General features: G+C 42.7%; 2 protein-coding genes across 2 annotated transcripts; both read right to left on the bottom strand.

Annotated features, from left to right (window-relative positions):
• Nucleotides 1-2,306: 2,306 nt before the first annotated feature.
• Nucleotides 2,307-5,370, bottom strand: npm3 (nucleophosmin/nucleoplasmin, 3). Its single transcript, XM_084562509.1, has 5 exons — nt 5,208-5,370; nt 4,933-5,021; nt 4,673-4,792; nt 4,192-4,285; nt 2,307-3,317 (listed from the first exon to the last, which is right to left on the bottom strand). The coding sequence occupies exons 1-5, from the start codon at nt 5,278-5,280 to the stop codon at nt 3,205-3,207; spliced, it is 489 nt and encodes a 162-aa protein (XP_084418635.1). The 5' UTR covers nt 5,281-5,370; the 3' UTR covers nt 2,307-3,204.
• Nucleotides 5,371-5,988: 618 nt separating this feature from the next.
• oga (O-GlcNAcase) lies at nt 5,989-18,512 on the bottom strand. Its single transcript, XM_084561568.1, has 18 exons — nt 17,981-18,512; nt 17,532-17,583; nt 17,342-17,439; nt 17,057-17,187; nt 16,767-16,938; nt 16,571-16,669; nt 16,182-16,466; nt 15,869-16,027; nt 15,572-15,759; nt 15,136-15,411; nt 14,838-15,041; nt 14,224-14,398; nt 11,185-11,270; nt 9,999-10,103; nt 9,541-9,632; nt 9,224-9,416; nt 8,977-9,136; nt 5,989-8,411 (listed from the first exon to the last, which is right to left on the bottom strand). The coding sequence occupies exons 1-18, from the start codon at nt 18,144-18,146 to the stop codon at nt 8,275-8,277; spliced, it is 2,778 nt and encodes a 925-aa protein (XP_084417694.1). The 5' UTR covers nt 18,147-18,512; the 3' UTR covers nt 5,989-8,274.
• Nucleotides 18,513-18,908: the final 396 nt, after the last annotated feature.

Genomic DNA, 18,908 nt, shown 5'->3' with positions numbered 1-18,908 from the left:
TGCTACAGACACCAGCATTGCTCCGGACAGGGGATGTAACCTCCACAGGAAGGTGACGACTCAGACCATAAAATCCTTATACCCTATAAAAGGAGTCGTGTAAAGGGTCACAAAACTCCCACTCAGCGTGTACCGGATGGATGTGGTTTATGAGTCAGAAAATAAGAAGCAGCAGCACCTGCTCTCAGTGAAGGTGACATTTGGAGGACTGTTGCACGTTAATTTGACCTCCTTCACGCAGCCTATCGAGGGGTTTTTGCACTGTTTGCGGTGTGTCATTCAGTGAATCCACCTCGTGCGCCCCTCGAAAGGAGCTGGGATGCAATCGTTAAAGCAGCAGCAACACCTACAGCAGGTAAAGGTCACCGTTTGTGTTGTTTTTCACCCTCCCCGTCAGACTGTAGAGAGATGGCATCGCCGCTGACGGAAAGCTGCCATCAAGGGCATCGCACAGGTGGCCATTTCTCACGTTGCCATGGCAGCACCTGGCATGGCTGAGTTGTTAGGACAAAAAAAAAAGTTGTGGTAGTGTTACCCTCTGCAAGTGTTGTTTGCATTCTCTCCCTCAACCTCTCCCTCTCCTGTCCCACTGCAGCGCTCTGGCCTCCATCGTGCAGGGGCATAGATTAAGTGTTTTGAGAGGATTCAAATGTATTTTTTTTCCATCAGTGGATTATTTTCGTTGCATAAACCTGCATCCGTTATTTGCACTCTATGTTTCAGAGGATCACGTTCCTCCGTGCACCTCTGCAAGTGATGATGCAGCTGACAGAGCCCCTCTGCTTAATCAGGGATTCAAAGCGTGGCCAGTTGTCAGCTGGGATAGGTTGCGTCGGGCTTAACAATGACTCCCCGTTTTTCTGTTTTCTCCCGTTTCTTTCCCCGTGTCTCCTCCAGGCTCATCGCTCATGCTCTCACAGAAATGAAGTCGACGGGCGTTTGGATCGTGGTTTATTGGTGATTGACAATCATCATCAATGAACTCTTATTATGCAGCGCACATGGCGAGGGAGCTTTCCGTGGAGGTTTAGGAGCTGCATCTCTGAGAAGCCGCAGACTACAAGAACCTGCAGATGAACTGGTTATACAGCGCCACCACAGCTGCCTCGCAGAGGTCATGTTTTTCACGTGGGGGTGTTTGTACAGCGCAGATGGCCTTCTGGCTTCATAAAGCTTTAACTGATACCACAATTTACTGTCACCCACTCTCATAGTTATCTATTGGTGGCGGTTTACCGTCAGCCTGGACAACACTTTTACTGTAAATGTCTGCGTCTCACCTTGGTTCTGTTGATTTTCTGTCAATTATGACCCCCTTTTGCTTCTTTTAAGCTTCTTTTAATGCAGGCGAAATTTCTTTCCACTCAAGTTGGAATTGTTGTTTTTGTTTAAGAGGTGGCCTCATGTTTTTCTGGTGTTAACCTTTATTTAATTAAGAGGAAGCACAGTGGAGTATTGTTTTTAGTCGAGGTGCCGTGGTTGTTAGGTGACTTAAATGCAATTCTGGCCTTCTGACTAACTTATAAAAAGAAATCCCTTAACTAGTGTGTTTGCTTCAAAGACGGTATGCAGGTTAACTGTACTTTCTGTAAGTACAATGTATTACCATTTTATGCTTCTTTCAACTTCCACTCTTCTACGTTTAGCTTAGCTTTCGTACTAATTGAGGATTTTACACAGTGGAAAATATAACCAGATTTTGAAATGCAACACGTTAAATATTAATTCAGTGGTTTGCAGCAGTTGCAGCGTCTTACAAAAAGCAGTGTGTCGTTGGCGTCACTTTTCAGATCAACCATTAAAGAGGCACCTTGCAAACAATTTGATCTTATTTAATGTGAGCAATAGAAAAGATGATTAGAGGGGGAGAACGTAAGGCAGTGCTTAGTATAGGGGACCCCCCCTGGGTCTAGATTGCTGGTGGTGGTGGTGAGAAGAAGAGAATAGAGCTGGAGATGTGGATTAGATGAGGAGTTGACCCTGAGTTAAGACTGGAGGTCTGCAGCTTGCTTCAACTGAAGCGAAAGCTGACAGCAGCAGAGGAGAGCATATTTAAAGTTTGACAGCAATGACGGCACGATCAGCCGACTTGAGATCTGTGAGAAATGGAAAAGATGGGAACTCCCATAGTCAGCTGATCAGAGAAACAGGAAGTGAGAGAGTGTGAGAGAGAAAGCTGTTTTGGCGAAAGATAAAGATAGTCCTGACTGAACTTACCAGTTATTAACAGCTGCACCCTTAAACGTCTAGTTTAATTTCAGCAAATGTTTAAATGATCCAATATCTCATTAAACAAATCAAACGAGGAAACTGAAAAGATTTGTGTTTAAAAACTTTCCTCTTCCTCCTTTAATTAACCCATGACACCACATGCATCTGTTGTACTGTTTAAATTTAAACTGTATGTAAAATAGTTCAAACCAAGCACATACATAATAACACATCAATATACCAGTAAAAGGAAGCAAATTACCCTTACGTTTATTTTTTACAAAATCATATTACTTGCCAAGTGCCACTTAGCTGGGAAACAAAAGGCCTTTGCCAAGGAGATGTGCTTATTCTCTAGCAGTGCGTGTCAAAGTAACGTTATTATTCACTTCACCTGTTGCTGGTTTTAATGTTGTGGCTGACCCGTGCGAATAACATTTTCTATATTGAGCTGAAAATTGCCGTTTTATTCGTATGAATTCAACAAGGGAGATAACTGAGAACGTCAAATGTTTCCTTGATGCATTCACCGTTGAGTACAAATCACATTTGTGGTCGTCACATAGAAAAAGTGTAATCTGCAGCTACAAACAAGTGGAAATGGAGTAAGACTTATGAACCATGAGGCATGTAAATTGTCTGCACCGTTCGGTTAGAATCACAATTTCTTTCCTGTCACACATAAACAAAGTTGGAGCAGAACAACAGACACATTTTCCACCGGTGCAATGAAACCATGTCAGCGGTGACTGTATCGTATACAGTATAAAACGGTGGGTTTGATTCGATATCAAAAAACAGTTCTTCTACACGCGGTTAAACGCGCTGCTGAGGCCGAGGGCTCGCAGTGACACACTGCGGAGTGGAAAGCTCGTCATTTTTCATGTTTAGCTGCCACCACACTGAGCATTCACCCGGCTGTGTGGAAGAACTCGGTAAAGTTTGTCCATGTGGTACAAAAAAACATATCGGAGCCGTGAGCAACGTCTGCGTCTACAGCTTCTGCTTCTTCTTTGCTGGCTTAATGGCGGGCATCTCCTCCTCTTCTTCCTCGTCGTCCTCTTCATCCTCCTCCTCAGACAGATCGTCGTCTTCGACCTGTGAGGCTGACAAGATGAGGACACAATGTTTGAACCAAACCGTTCAGAGGTGCAGGGACAAGGACTGAGATATTCATTTAATACTGATAAAACAAAACTGTCTAAATACTTCTGGTCTGGATCGTATGCATGTTTTTATTACAACACCATAAAGGTCACTTTACTTAATCTGCCCTGTCAGCTGAACTGCACACACTCATTACAAGAATCATCATTGAGATTTTCCTGTTGAAATGATACATGCAAAATTGTTTAAATGAGATACTTTTTAGAGTGATGAAAAGATCCTGGAAGTTAGAAAGTAATTTAGATAAATTTAACCTTTCATGTTATGGGTCAAATACAAAAGAAGCTGGATCCAGAAAGGTGTTCCAGTTTCCTTAGGTAGTAGCTCTGCTAAGCTGAAACAAACTGACAACTGAGCCCTTTGCTGCACGCCGTCCCCCTCTCTTCCCCGATTACTTTCCGTCTTTCTCCGCTATCAAATCAAACAGGCACGAAAGGGCCGTGAAAAGAAAAACGTTGAGGGTAACAGCATACTTATAAGTTGCTTAGTAACTGCTTTCATTGTGCTCCACATGCAAAGCGGCGTAGGCCTGCAGGTAACCATTAGTGCCGTTCAAATTGATGTATTTAAATCGCTTGCTTTGTTTAAACAATAACCCCAAAAGGTATTCAGTAAAACCTGATCCGGTATTTTTCTTTTACCGGTCTGCTTTTTCTGTGATCAACTCTGAGTTATTTGCCATCCATTTACAGAAATCACATTAGATACTGGACAGGAGAAAATAAAATAACTTTGATATCAATCACACAAAGGCTTTAAAATGCAGAAATACAGTCAGTGTTGTTGTCATTAGCATTTAAAGTCAATAGTTACCGATAAGGTGCAGCCCGCTGACAACCACCGGTCCTGTTCCAGCCTTGAGCCGGATGGTCACCGGGGCTTTCAGCTCAAACTCTCCCAGACTCACCTGAGGACACAAAGGATATCAAACTTCAGCCTCTGCAGGTTTTGCTTCACCAATGTGCTCTTAAGAGTTTATTCACCACATTTACACAGTGGTGGAACAAACCAAACTGACTTATTACTGGTGCTTTAACGTGCAAACATCTAACTACTGTAGGCGGCTGTATTTTATAAAGCGCCAGGTGGCTTCGTCTAATGTATACCACTAGATTATGTTTTATGTCGCTCATTATATAATGACATACCCCTCAATTGCCATATTGTGACTACAGCTGTCTGATACACGTGTGGGAGTCAAAGTACAAATAAGTGTACAATTAAAATACTAACTATATTAACTATGTAGTAAAGTACAGTAGTTAGGTAAATTTACATCACTCATTATACCTACCATGGGAAGACACTTGATGTGAAGGTTGGCTATGGGCACTGACACAGTCTTTCCCTGGTGGTTCATGGCCGTCACCTCCACCACGTTGCTCTCCTCTTTGGCTCCTTCTCCGAGACAAACCTGCAGCAACCACAGACTCATTATCAGGCCAGATCACTGACTTCAAACACCATTTACTGACACTTACACACACATCAAGAGTCCAAACTGGAAAAAAAAAAAAAAAGGAAGAACCACGTTTCTGTTCCTACTGTACATACTGTTCTGAGTTCAAGGATGTGCTCCAGGTCCTCCTCATCGTCTCCGTCTTCGAAAGTGTAGAAAGGTACTTTAGAGGACAGCTCGCAGCCTGGAAGAAACACCAAACACCCGGGTTAAACCTGTTGCTGCTTGCTGTTGAATTTAACATATCTGATTTAATTTCCCCCCCCCCCCCCCCCCCCCCCCCTTGTAGGAACATCACAGCAGTCAGAAACCCACGTGTGCGCCAAACAGAGCCGCTTTTATTTGAACTGTGTCTAAATGTGTTTCTTACTGAACAAGAAGCTCTCCAGCTTTGACTGGCCGCTCAGTCCAACATCCGAGGATTCATCGTCGTGGAAAGACATCTCGTCGAAGCTGCAGATTTAGGATTTAGGTGTTGGTGTTGGCGCTTCCCAGCCAAATGAACACTCCGCGAAAAATAACAAGCGCGTCGCAAGCTAAACGCGTGTGAGGACCACGTCATCAGTGTGCGCCAGAGGCTCCTCTGTTTGTTTTTTTCTTTCTCACTTTAGACTTAAACATCACGGAGCCTCATAATGTCCCTGAAATGGTACACATTAAAATTAAGCTAATAAAACCCACATTAAGTAATAAATAAATAAAAAAAATAGAGCAGGAAGTAAGAATAAAAATGCTAAAAAAAGGATAGCGCAACTGCTTAAAACGTAGTTATAACCTGAGAGCGTGTTGTTACCAAGGCAACAAAAAGGTTTGTTTTACAGCTTTTAATATAAGTGTTTCTCTTTTAGTGCCCTATCCAGTGAATGCAGTCACTCAAGACAGCAGGTGTATATAGATTTTTCTGATTTATTTGCTTTGGAGAATTTTCCGTTTTATTCTTGAATCAGGAATTTGAACCCTTCGCAAATGCCCTAACAAGAATATTAAACCTGTCATCACTTTTTATTTTCCACAACAGTGACTCAGCAATAAAGATAGCTCAATACTTTCTGTACATGTATTATTTTCTTTTATTTTTCAAAATAATAAATATTATCAGACTGTCTCACAGACACCCTGTATGTGCAACACAAAAGGACACAAAGCAAATGTCACTTAATATGATTTATTAGTTTTTTTTAATGTATCTTACATACAAATTTTACAACAAACTGTCACTTTAATGACCCCGCCCCAAACCCTAAACACAAAATGTACAATTGGAGCCCTTTCTCTCAGTCACTGCCCCCTTTTTTTCCTTTTTTTTTTTTTATGAATCAAACCTGGTTGGCAGACAAAATTAACCTTTTAAAACAAGTAAGAAAATTCAGTTTCAGCCGATGAACAGCCGATTTATTGGTGAGCTTCACACCTCGCTGGAAGAGCCAGGTAGGACGGCCGCACGGGACAGGGGATTGTAACGAGGCCAGCACCTTGTTTTCGAAAATGCTCGCCGGCTTCAGTAAGAGATATACAAAATAATAACACTTTATGACTGACAGTGTTTACAGACTGTCTAAGTACAACAGTATTACGCTCATAGTGGTGAGTAGCATGCTTCTTCCTCTATGTAGCATCTGATGAGGTTATTCTAACGTCTGCCACGGCAAATCCAACACACCTCATGCACATTATGAATGTACAGTTTCAAAACGTCACATTGGCAGGCAGCTACTGAAGAGCAACTGATGATCCTTGTGTAACCAACAGAACACTCCTATCTAAAGTCAAAGTGCTTTTCTTTTTTAAATCAACTATATAGATTTACAAAAAAAAACTAATGGGAAATGTGTCAGAATATAAAACATTCAATGGACAGATAGGAAAAAGGCCTATAGACAAATTTCTGCTCCAATCCCCAACAACTGGCATGGGAACCATGATGAACCCCAGTGATCCTAGAAGCACCCGCAGAGGCTCAACTGAGAATACATTCATTCGTATGCAGTACTGAAACAAAGCATGGACGCAGGGAGGTATTACAGATCATCAATGACTTTCTAACTCAAAATTCAGGTGCAGAATTGGTGCTTCGAAAGAATTTTTCGAATGAGTATTATGACAGTGGGAAGTTAACGTATATTCAAATTTTTCAATAGCAGATCAGAATATTTTGGTCCCACTGGCTACTGCTATTAGGAAGTGTTGATTTTAGCTTTCATTCTTACAAAAAGGAACCAAGTAAACTTCACATTTAAACTGTTTAAAACACTGAAAACAAACCTATGACGGACAAAAGTTACAATTTAAATAACTGGCAAATGTATAATTGTACATAACTCATGGCAAAATATGAGCTGTTCAGTCAGTTACCTCATGTTTATTGTAGGATTTACTGTGCTGGAGTCTGGGTTCTGATTGGACAAAGCTAAGTCAGTGTCAGGCTACATCTCTGGAGCAATGTCAAGGCCAGTGTACAAAATCACCCGACTCCATTTAGCTGACGTGCGTTAGAAGATCTGGACACGGGCGGTATTTGGGGGATCTGTAACATAAGCCTAAAACTAAAAGGCCAAGAACCAAAAGGCAATACGAAGGGGAAATAAACGGCTGAATTATCAAAAAGCAGAAATGGTTGTAAACTTGTGGAAGCGTTTCTATTGCTTTCCTAACGCTTACCTACAGAAATTCGGACTTCCTAGTCGAGTTTTTAACAACTCTCATTAAATATTTTATCTTTGCTGGTCTGTGGCGATGTCCTGTTCACAAACCCCCAAAGCTACGTTCTGCACATCACATTAATTTAGTCTGAAACATGCCACGTAAAAAGGCCTCTGTCTCCACGTCTATTGCGGAACCTTTGAGAACACCACAATGTGACGATGAAAGGCAAACTCTCATATAGCACCTCACATCCTGTGTAAAGGTGTCCCACTTATGTCAACATGTACGTTACTTCTCGGTGTCGACGCTGGGAAAGCAGGATGTGGGGGTAGTAAGACACTACCAGGAAAATGGGCCACCCTCATGTCACAGCTCTGCCTCCATTTCAGATACAGACACTCTGCATTCGGGCATGCGGCGTGTAATATCCGTGTAATGGCTACTGGATTAAATCAGAAAAAGGCTTATGGAGTCATTACTTCCTTCCATCCTGGAGGTATACGAGTAGTGGGACCCTATCAGTCAATAGCGGCCACAGATCACTCCTCAGATCTTTTAACTTTGGATCTGCTGAATCCAACAGAGGCATCTAAGGGCAGCACTGGGAATCTGTGTGTGGCTGCTGTGCTTCTGTACACAACTTCTAAACAAAAAAAAACAAAAAAAAAAAACAACAGATCTCCCGGGGCGAGCCCAGATGGTAATGTAGTACAAAATCATCATGACAGTTTTTCTCATGAGGGTAACAAACATGTTTAAGTTGCGTCAACCTCTCTGTCATCGCAGCAGTTTCTTCATAGGCTGCGTCCCATAATGATGACATCTTTGGGAAAGCCCTCCATTTTGGCCACTTCAAAGCACCCCAGCTTACTATAGAAGTCCAACATTCGCTTATCGCTCTGACGAACCTTACAGAACGCACCGAGGGACCCTGAAAGACAAAACAGAGACGTGATATTTTGTGTCCTCTATGAACTGACTATATTAGTTTGTGCGGTTGAAGCTAAAATCCAGTCTCTTTTTCCTCAGATTGATTTTTCTAATGTGGTCTGGATGACATCATGCTGCAAGGACAAAAATCTTTCATGGTACAAACAGAAGGTCTGCACATATGGATGATAAAAACTCCAATATGTGCTTGTTGTTTTAGACTTTGGACTCATTTTCACATTACATCTAGATAGGATAAGCGAGTACTTCCTGCAGACACAGTGACACGATATTAGGGAGGCCGACACCTCTAAAGGACGTTTAATAGTGCATTTAAACAGATGATGATTCATTCTAAGAAAAAAAAAAAAGTGTGTATTATTAGTCAGGTGTTTGCCTATTGTAAATATAAAAAGGAAAGAAGTGGAATATATTTCCAGTCATGAGAATAAACTGAATAAACCTAACTAAGTATTGTGTGTATCCATGTAAACAATCGGGTCGATCAAGAAGGTTTTAATCAGATTGAATGATAATGAACATAATTAAAGATGGCTGACACTTACCGTTGGCCTTAAGGGAAGATAACAGACACCCCATCATGCTTTTGGCCACACTGGGGTCGGTGACTTTGGCGTGAATGTCCACCTTGATGAGAGAAGGGAAGTTGGAGAGGAAAGATTCTGGAAGGCCCTCCTCGTCCTCATGGAAACTCAGCATCATCTTCTAAAAGGGACGACGGATAGAGTTTGTGAAGAGAATTCAACATGATGGGACGCTGCCGTATGACACAGATGTTATGATAAGACCTACCTCCGCCTCTGAGAGGTCCTTCTCGCAGTCAGGTTTGTGGTATTTCTCTTGCATGAAGGGAATCCAGCTCAACTTGCATTTCTTGATGAAAGGTTTAACATCTACTGTGCCGACAGCGTAACCGCAGATCCCTTCATCATCCTCCAGAACGAAGCCGTAGTCTGAACTCAGCGTCAGGAGACCTCCAACTAACCTGTGAACAAACAGTAAGGGCTGTCAGCTATAAGGATTTGCACTGCAGAGGGAAAAAATAAAATAAAAAAAAGTTCAAAACAGCTTTAGTCATCGCTGTAAACAAATTCATCTCCCCATTTTACCTGTCTCCTATGAGGTCAGGCTCCCCTTCAGAGAACGGTTCATCCTCCATTCCTTCACAGTACATTTCTTTACATATTTTATAAACTGCAGCCTGCAAAAAGAAACAGCTGTTGTAATGGATGAACGGACACACCGAGACATTTTAACACCAGATAATAAAAACCAGCTAAGCGACACAAAGAACATCAGCGTGCTCAAAGAAACTTTGTAAACACACAGCGGGAAGTTGCCGTGGCGTTTATCTGCACACAGCAGATGAGCCGAGCATTGTAGCATAAAAGGATTCAAAGCTTAAAGTGGGCTAGCTCTGCTGGGAATATTTGCATCTGGCCAAAATCATTTTTGCAACCATACAATAAACAGTGTATTAGTGTAACATTTTAATGCTTAGTGATTGTTAAAATTAAGCATTTAAGTTAAGGTGTACAAGAATATAACTAAAAAAAAAAAATCTTACCTCATCTTTGGGAAAGTATGGCCGTATGGAATAGATTTTGGAGGATGGCAATGAAGGTGGAGGTTGGTAGAATAGATCGTTTGCCGCTTCTATTGGCAACAATCTCTGTGGGTATCAAAACAAACAGGTTCAGTTTCACTGAGAAAAGGTGATGTGCTGCTGTGGCTGACTGTCTGGCTGGGCATTTGCCAAGTTGAGCCACTATCAGCCCAAAAAGGAACTACAGAAGACAGCAAACTGCTTTTCAATGACACATATGGTAAAGACAACATAAATCTGTGAACTGGTGTTCCTTGTTGATCTGACAGTGGACAACAGGAGCAAAAAGCACAGCTTTCTCTTTTTTTTCTCTCTTTGCTAAAGGAACATAGCACAAGAAACACAAACATATTTGCCATTATAATGAAACGCGGGTGGTATTTTTGGTCTGACTAAGGTTTTACTGGCTGAAGGAGATGCTCCTTTCCCTTTTTGTAAAGCATCGCAGTATTTCGCTGCGCAGGGCCCTCCTGTTGAGAAAAATAATGATGCTGGCGCTGAAAGACAGAGAGAACTCCAGGAAAAAACCAAAGAGGCAAATCTGCTCTGTAACTTAATAGCATATCAGTTGCCATTACTGGACTTGGTAGGAAGCACTGTTTTAAGACTGGACAGGTGTGTTTAATCATGGAGTTTTCTCAGTGCAAACATGCTTGCGTTCTCGCTGGCGCTGCGATGCTTGTGCGTGCGCTTGCAAAGGGGTTGGTAATTTGTGCGCTGTGCTTTCCTGCAAAGAAATGAGATGTCATGAAAATAAAACCTAGCCATGCTCGCTTGCGCAGCGTGCGCCAGGGATAAGCAGCATCTCCTTGGGCCGTTGCTGAAAGAAACTAAGATTATCAATCAGAAAATGCCATGCCAAACGCTGGCTGTGACCTGTCTTTGTCAGGACAGGTCTCAGGTCGCCCATTCCCCTCACGTAAACTGATAATGTCCCAAAGCAAAACAAGGACTTAAACTTCTTTGGAGAACAAGTGAAGGGGATGGAACCTGGATGTTGTGAATCCTGACACATTATAATCAGCTCACCTTCGACAGACCAAACCCGTTCATGGCTACGCACATGTTACCATTTTCTTCTTTGCTCACAGCACGCTTTTTTTTTTTTTTTTCCATTTGATTGCTGTAAATTCAGTGCATTAGATACCTGGAACTCTCCTGCTAGACCTCCCCTAAAGGCCCAGGGCTCTTGGTCTCCTCTAAGGAATTGTGCTGAGGACTGACTACGACACCCTGTTAGGAGCAGAGCCAAGCGGACATTGTTACCACAGGATGGGGGCTCTCTCACACAGATGAAGGGAGTGGGGAGATGGGAATGACGGGGGGGTCATATGTATCTAATAGCATTATCAATATAAATATATAATTTCGTTCTAATCATTAAAACATAAAAGACCCAATTTTGGATAAGTTATATTCAGAGAAAAGATTTTACGATAAAATGGGGCTCGAGCACCTAAAGCTTATATTTGCAGGAGGGAATCAGGAGCACAAAGTAAAACCAATACGGGCTCTGCACCTTTTTAAATTCTCCGTGTCAGTAAAACATTACCAAACAACTCCGCAAAAGGTCTTGCAGAAGTTAATTCATGCGGTTCTTTCATCTTTGGCGTTTCAGTGAGGGCAATGCTCGTTTCAAAGGCTGACGGACTTCCTAAGTATTACACACTGACCATCAGAACCGAGACCCATGCCATCTATGGACAACAAAATTAAGCTTTAGCTGCTGTCACCCCACTGATCTCAGCACCCCGTGTGAAGTCACATTCTCATCTTATCTGCCTTGTCACATGACGGAGGAGTGCGAGTCATTAAAAACCAGGAAGGCAGAACGAGAGGACGGTACGAACATCCCCTGACTTAAAGGGCCTCTCAGTTTACTGTTAAAAGCCACAAGCAGGACAGACCAAAGATGAAATACCTTGCAGAGACAAAGCAATCTGAGAGCATGTTTGTATCTAACACACACACACAGGGCTCTTAAAGTCTAAATAGTTTTCTCGCTGCTGTCAAAGTTTTGCCCTGGTTGACGAGAAGCCCTGTCATGTGACCAGACAAATGCAGCGCGCGTGCAGAAAATGTAACTCTGCTTTACATATGAACTTCAGCTAAAACAATTTCCTTTGATGAGCTGACACTTCACAGCGCACAGATGCACCCACGAGAAGGAACTCCGAAAGCGGCATATCAAAAACCAAAACTGGACACAAGATTGAGCTCTTAGTGGATCACTTCCACCTGAACTCTATCTTCAGACTGTATTTATTTTATCACTGTTACGCAGACAGCACCTGCTCCTTCATGGTCACTGTACGAGTGAGCATATCCATGAGCAGGTTTTAGTTTAATTTGGTGTAGCTAAGTTTCAAAGCCAAGTGTAAGTTCCCTTGTGTAGGTGCATCAGGCTGCTCCGAGTCATTTCTATAGGCCTACTGACAGAAACAAAAAAACAAGTTAGAGATGCTGGCAGGGAGAAATCTGGGAGTTAACACTTGAAATTCAATCTTAAAATCGCTGCGCAAAATGTGACTTCATCCGGAGAGCTGCTTCCTTTCCTCCAAATCGGTCTTTTACGTTTAAATTTTTAGCTTTAAAATTACACAAATGGGCATTTTAAACATGACCATAAGACAGAAACGCCTGCACTGTGCATACATCGGCCACTGTCGATCCAATAGCAGTAGAAACTTGTACTGTGGATTCTTCCATCTGTACATAGTGAAGGGAGAAAACAGTAGAAAAAGGTTATTAATAAGTGTTCTCATACAATAACCAGGGAGGTTGTGACTGAGTGCCGGCTGCACAGCATCTATTGAGGGAAATCGTGGGGGACGGACGGAAAAAGCTGCGGATAATAACAGCCTACGTCAGCATTTAGGAAACTAATGTGACTGCACTTAGAAACAAGCACATTTGAAGGTGACTATAGTTAACAGACTTTCATTTCCTGACACTTTCCTGCCAGAAGTGTGATTTGTTTTTGTTTTTTGATGTGGTTTATCCAGTGTGGGTATGCTGCCTGCTGTGTAGTCTGGGTCACAGACCTCAGCTTTACCATATAGCCGGACAGGACAGAAACCTGTGAATGAAACTGGGTTACAGGGAGTAACCTACAGGCCGTGCTGGTGCTTCAGACTATTGAAAAGGCCACTCCAAAGAAAAATGGAGATGTTATCACAAGGCTGAATGTCACTCAAACTGTATCAACGAGTACCATCTGAAAGAAGGATAAAGGTAAGAGGTAAGAGTGGGAGAGAGAGAGAGATAGAGATAAAGAGAGAATAGCTTTTACAATGGGATGGATCAAACCCTGATACAGTTTGAGCAGTTATCATCCACCAACAGCCTCATTTTAGAGACGACTCAGTGAGGCAACAGCAAAAAACTGCTTGTAAAATATTTTTATGTTCAAACCAATTCAAATATTTCTGATTATATGGTCATTTATGCACCAGAATGGCCTTCCACAGTGAGTCAGTCAACTTGCTCTCCAAGCTCGCGTGCGCGCTAGGGCATGGAGGAGGAGGAGGGGTGGGGGGGTGGGTGGGGGTGGGACTTCCCCCCGGCGCCCATCCCCACAGAGAAATGGAAGCAAGTGTGTCTGTGTGGGAATGCAGCAGTGATGTTACTGGATACACAGCAAGCAGCAGTAAACCCTGCTGGGACGTTTTCCACAGAGACCCGGTTTAGATATCAACCATATGGGACAAATGGGTAGGGAGGCGGTTAGCAGCGCAGGCGGCATTCAGTCGGACGAAAAAGAAAAACAATCAACATATGTGACACAAGAGCAATCAATAGAGTAGCTATTAAGAGGTGATACATTTGGTTTGAACTGTGCCAAGCTAATCTAAAAGAATCAGCTGAACTAAGGTACATTAGCTGCAGATTTTCCATCTGTGTAAAAGGCGGTGGCCAGTACATCTACATCAGTCCATGACTACGTATTTCTTTGGTAAGAAAAATATAATTTTGCTTTATTAACCTATAGAACCTTGCAATACAATACAAGAATCCATGCAGCTAAATAATCAACTAACTGTGTGTTATATAAAATCTGATTTCTCTTCTAAATGTATTTGATTTGTGTGTAAGTATGTCTCTGAGAACTACAAAGGAGGGAATTACCAGACTTTGTGCTATGACTACCTAAGAATTAGGTCCTTATGGTTCCGCTCATACATACCTAGCCACTGGACAAAAGACTTGACCATAGAAAGGATGCTCTTGATGTCCCAGATGTAAGGGTAGAGGTCGTACAGGATGGTGCGGTTGGCTGTATTTGACAGCCGCGTGAACATCTGGATGACCGAGCAGCACATCTCCTCAAACTTCTCCGCTCTTAGTTGCCATTCTGCCACCTGAGAGCAACACAGCGATTGGAGGAAAGGGCAAATAATGGTGAAAAGGGGAAGCAGGGTTGTAAACAGGCCTTTTGTATATATTAAAAACATAAAACCATGCGTGTTATGACATTACACATGGTCTTTTAAATCCAGTGGCCCATTATGGGGTTAATATGGCACCATCCATTTTACTATTTAAATCTAAGTCTAAATCAAGAAACGGGTAGATGGTTTAAAACGGAAGCTGTAGTCAACACAAGTAAACAGAACACAACTGTATGCGGAACAAGCACACTCCATTTGCTATCATAACCACACCACCCAATGGGCAGTGCGGGTAGTACACATCCACCATTTTGTTTTCAGCACCATCACCAGCAAGTTTAGTTAACAACGAACAGCTGTTTTCCCAGACAGACCTCTTTTCAATAACACACTCTGTGAATTAACCCACCTTTTCACTTTCCTTCCTTTTGCAGTTAACGCTGACGACGCTGCTGTTGGCCCTCAGCCAGTTGAACTCCTTCAGCATTTGAATGGCCTTGGGTCCGTGCTCATAAGGCAGATAGAAGAGCTCTGCCAACATGCACAGGTCCTCAAGTGTGAGGGGCTCTGCTGTAAAGAGCGGTTTCTCATTGGGCCCAGGTACAAACAGATCCTGAGGACACAGATCGGCATAAATGTGACTTTAGAGGAAATTCTATTTCGGTTTTGCCTTCAGTTTCAGATATAAAGGGAAAAAATAAACTCACAAATGCCTGCGGCACCTGTTTTAGCTGATCGTCTGTCTGCATTGGCGCGATGTCGCTCCCACAGTCCTCCTGGATTGACTCTTCGGGGGACTTGGACTCTGCCAAACTTTCTTTATCGGTATCCATAGGCTTCAGGTCCTCGGCCATCTTGTCAGCCAAGATAGGACCAATGTGCTTCTCTTCTGGATCAGCCTCTACTTCTGGTACCGACTCATCCTGCTTCTCAACCACCATCTCCATGGGCTCCTCATCAGAATCCTTCTTTTCCACCTCCACCTGCACGGGCACAGAATAGAACCATTTACACATACTCGTCTCTTCAGTGTGGTCTGGATTAAACACATTAACACAGAGCTTAATTTCTAAAAGAAGCAAGCAGTACTCGTTTGGATCATTCAGGTACTACAACTGTGTCTTACAGATACGATAAACTCACCTCCTCCACCTCCTCTGGTCTTTTTAAGGGGAGTGACAGTGGGTCCAAACAGAGAGGAGGCATTGCTGGAGACATGATGGGCTGCTGGAACACGGTTGTGACTGTTGTTGATGAGCAAAGTGATGGCGCCGTCATGGAGGACACGTCTATGGCTGTGCTTTTGGGTCCACTCTGAGGCACCTGTCGGCCTGAAAGAACAGAGTATAACTGAACTGTGTTCTTCATTCTTACAATAAATAAAATTCCTATAAAATCTATTAATATAGAGATAGGATATAATATTGCAATTGCCCTTACTGTTGTATTGGTGAGGCACACCAAATTCTCCCAGCCACTCAGTGAGAGCCAGTCTAAGAGCTAGCTGTGGGCTGTAGAGCATGTCAGTCTCCAGTTCTTCATCACTGCCCTCATTCTCTAACTTGATTTGGATGGACACAGTGCTGTCCTCGCCATCAGCTGGTAAAGGGAAAGATGAAGAAACACATTGAGAAAAGCAGCGAGATGAATGACCTGTGATGTGGCATAACATGATTATGTTCTCACACAGAGAGACTGCACTCTATCAACATCAAAACATTACAAATGTGCACAGTTTTGAGCTCATACTTACTCATGACCACGTCCTTCCGCACCCCGTTCATGTTAGACTTGTACCAGGTCGCCAGAGTGTGGATCGCTACGAAGTTCGATTCAAACTCGCAGTTAGGATTGGTGAGGACTCCCTTCAGTCTTGGGATGAGCTCTGTGGAGCGTCCCTTGTATGGACCTAAGAAAAGCCTCTTCTGGTCATAATCATTGGCATGAATATTGTCCCAGATTACAGGGGCCCTCCTTAGGATTTTTGACACCTCTTCAATAGACTCCACCGTGATATCTTTGGACACCACTTTGGGTCCTGCAGACAAGACAACATCATTAGTAATTTAATCTATGCCTTTGATATTACTGCTTAGCAGTGGAAATTGCGTTGATCATTTGACAGGAAGCGGCTGGACTCGCCTGTCCATAAGACATCAATGCTGGGCAGTAGCTTCTCTCCTACTGTGTGGAGGTAGGGGGACTGAGGGACATTTGGGTAGCAGAATGTTCCACAGTACTCTGTATTTCAAGACAAGGAAACAAAACACATAATAAATAGATAATATCAAACAACTGTGTAAAACGTGCACATAATTCAGCCATAGAAGTGACATACCTGTGGGGCAGAAGAGGAAGGTTTCGGGCTCTCCCAGATACTGGTAGATTTCGTTGGTAATGGAAACCTGAGCGTGTGCGAATGAGCTGAACACTTCTTTGTCAGCAGGACACATGTTGTGGTCAATATCGTCAAAAAGTAAGGCAAATGACTTGCAGCCAAAGTGAGTAACCTTTAGGGAGGAAAAAAAAAAAAAAAGAACGGGATTGGAAATTATATACATGAAACTTAAAGAATAAGATGATTGACGAAACACTTTGGTCATACAGTTACACAAAATGCTGCAATACCTGATCAAGCTTCCTCTTAAGTGCAGTAACCTCTTTCTGATTGGAGAAGGTGATGTCCAGTCCGGGGGAAATGGCATAAATGAACTCTATACCGTGATCCTTAGCAGCACCAATTAATGTCATGAGTTGCTCTAGGAGATAAGATAGGAAGATGGCTCACTTAAAACATTCTTGTGATCTTATGAAAGCGTATCAAAAACACGTAGGGTGTTCTTTCATCTGAAGGATTATTTATTCCCCTTGCCCCAAGACAAACGATCCCAAGATCTGTTACTGAATAGTCACCTGCTTCCTCCACTGAATACAGCTCTCTCCAGAACATTCTGTGTTTGTAGTCGTCTTTGGGAGCATAAAGGTAGGTATTCAGCCCCCACTTCTGCTGCCTGTGAAATGCAATGACAAACTCATTATTGTCAAATCGTCATGCTGTAATGTTTTTAATGCAAATGCTTTAAAAAAAAAAAAAGCAACGTACCTCCTGAACAGCTCTTTCCTTTGTTCCATTGTCCATGGTCGGCCGTAGAAGCCTGCACAGGAAAACAAATGATTCATTGAGCTGTTTGACCGCTACAGCTACCTATTTACATCCAGGTGTGGGGGCTTTCCTGGAAGGGCCATTAGACATGCAGTCTGTGCCAAAACAAAGGTTAAATTCATTGAGCACACAATAGTGCTTTAATTTTTTAAAATTTTCCGTTAGGATTCAAACACAAAGAAGTGATGACTCTGACAAATGCAAATTAAGACCTTTGAGTAATGTTCTTATTAGGTGTCAACTCGTTGTGCAAAACCACAACTGAATCACCCTCTGACATCAGCTCCCCACAGAGCAGCATTGCAGCAGCCTCTCGACGCCCTATATCTGATTGCACACAGCTAATAACTGGGTCAAATCCAATATAATTACATAAAACACAACATTACCTTCCACGACTCCGCTTATAAACTTCCTGTGGCCCGTGGATTCGACTCCAATGACGGACTCCTCCACCAAGCCCGGGGCCTCCACACAAACCTCTCCGGAGACTGGGCTGGGGCTCGACTCGCCATCCACTTGCGGAGACTCCAGCGTTTTATCTTTCTGAACCATTGTTCACAATCTCCCTCCTCGGTGCGAAGTCGGCGATTTGAGACGAATCCGACGAGATCTATATATATATATATATATATATTTTAAGTGCAGTTCAGCAGGCCGACTAGCCGAGCCAAACCTGGAGGAAATATATCGCGTCACAGTCTGTCTAACGTTAGCTAGCCCACGGTACTGCCAAGTCTATCAGGTTTTTACGAAAATCTATCGACTGCTTTTTTTTCAGAATGTAATCGAGATTGTTATCAGGTGATGCAAAACATCATTGGCGCTGGTTAATACAAACAGAAAAACACGAAGTTGGTTCCTTGTAGTCCGATCATGCTCTTCTCTTTATGGCAGATTTAACCTACTTTTCGTCGGTTCTTCCTGTTTACACCAAGTGCGCATGCTCGCGGGACCAGCTCAAACCAGTCAAAACTGGATCTGCGTGACAAAACACCGCAAAGATGTCAGAAAGGTAAAGAGATAGATGACATTTCCATGCGGCAGGGCTAATAATTAGCGAACAGGTGTGCGTTTTTGTACGAAATTGTCCCGTTGGCGTTAACAAGCAAGTGTTAATTGAACATTTTAAGTCAAATGGCGCCATTCGCGTTCGTACAAAAACAACAAATTGAGGAACACGAATAGAAAAACGATAATAAAAACATATTTAGTCTAGTTTATTTGGGATTATTGAGAAAAAAATATTGTTTAGTAAAAATTTGAATTATTAAAGAACCTGGCTACCAATGGTTGGCAAACTTTCTGAATTCGCAA

The sequence above is a fragment of the Chelon labrosus genome (genome assembly GCF_963514085.1).
Source record: "Chelon labrosus genome assembly, chromosome: 15".
Taxonomy (NCBI): domain Eukaryota; kingdom Metazoa; phylum Chordata; class Actinopteri; order Mugiliformes; family Mugilidae; genus Chelon; species Chelon labrosus.
Note: the sequence above shows the minus strand (reverse complement) of the source record. Positions and strands in the feature narration are given on the sequence as shown.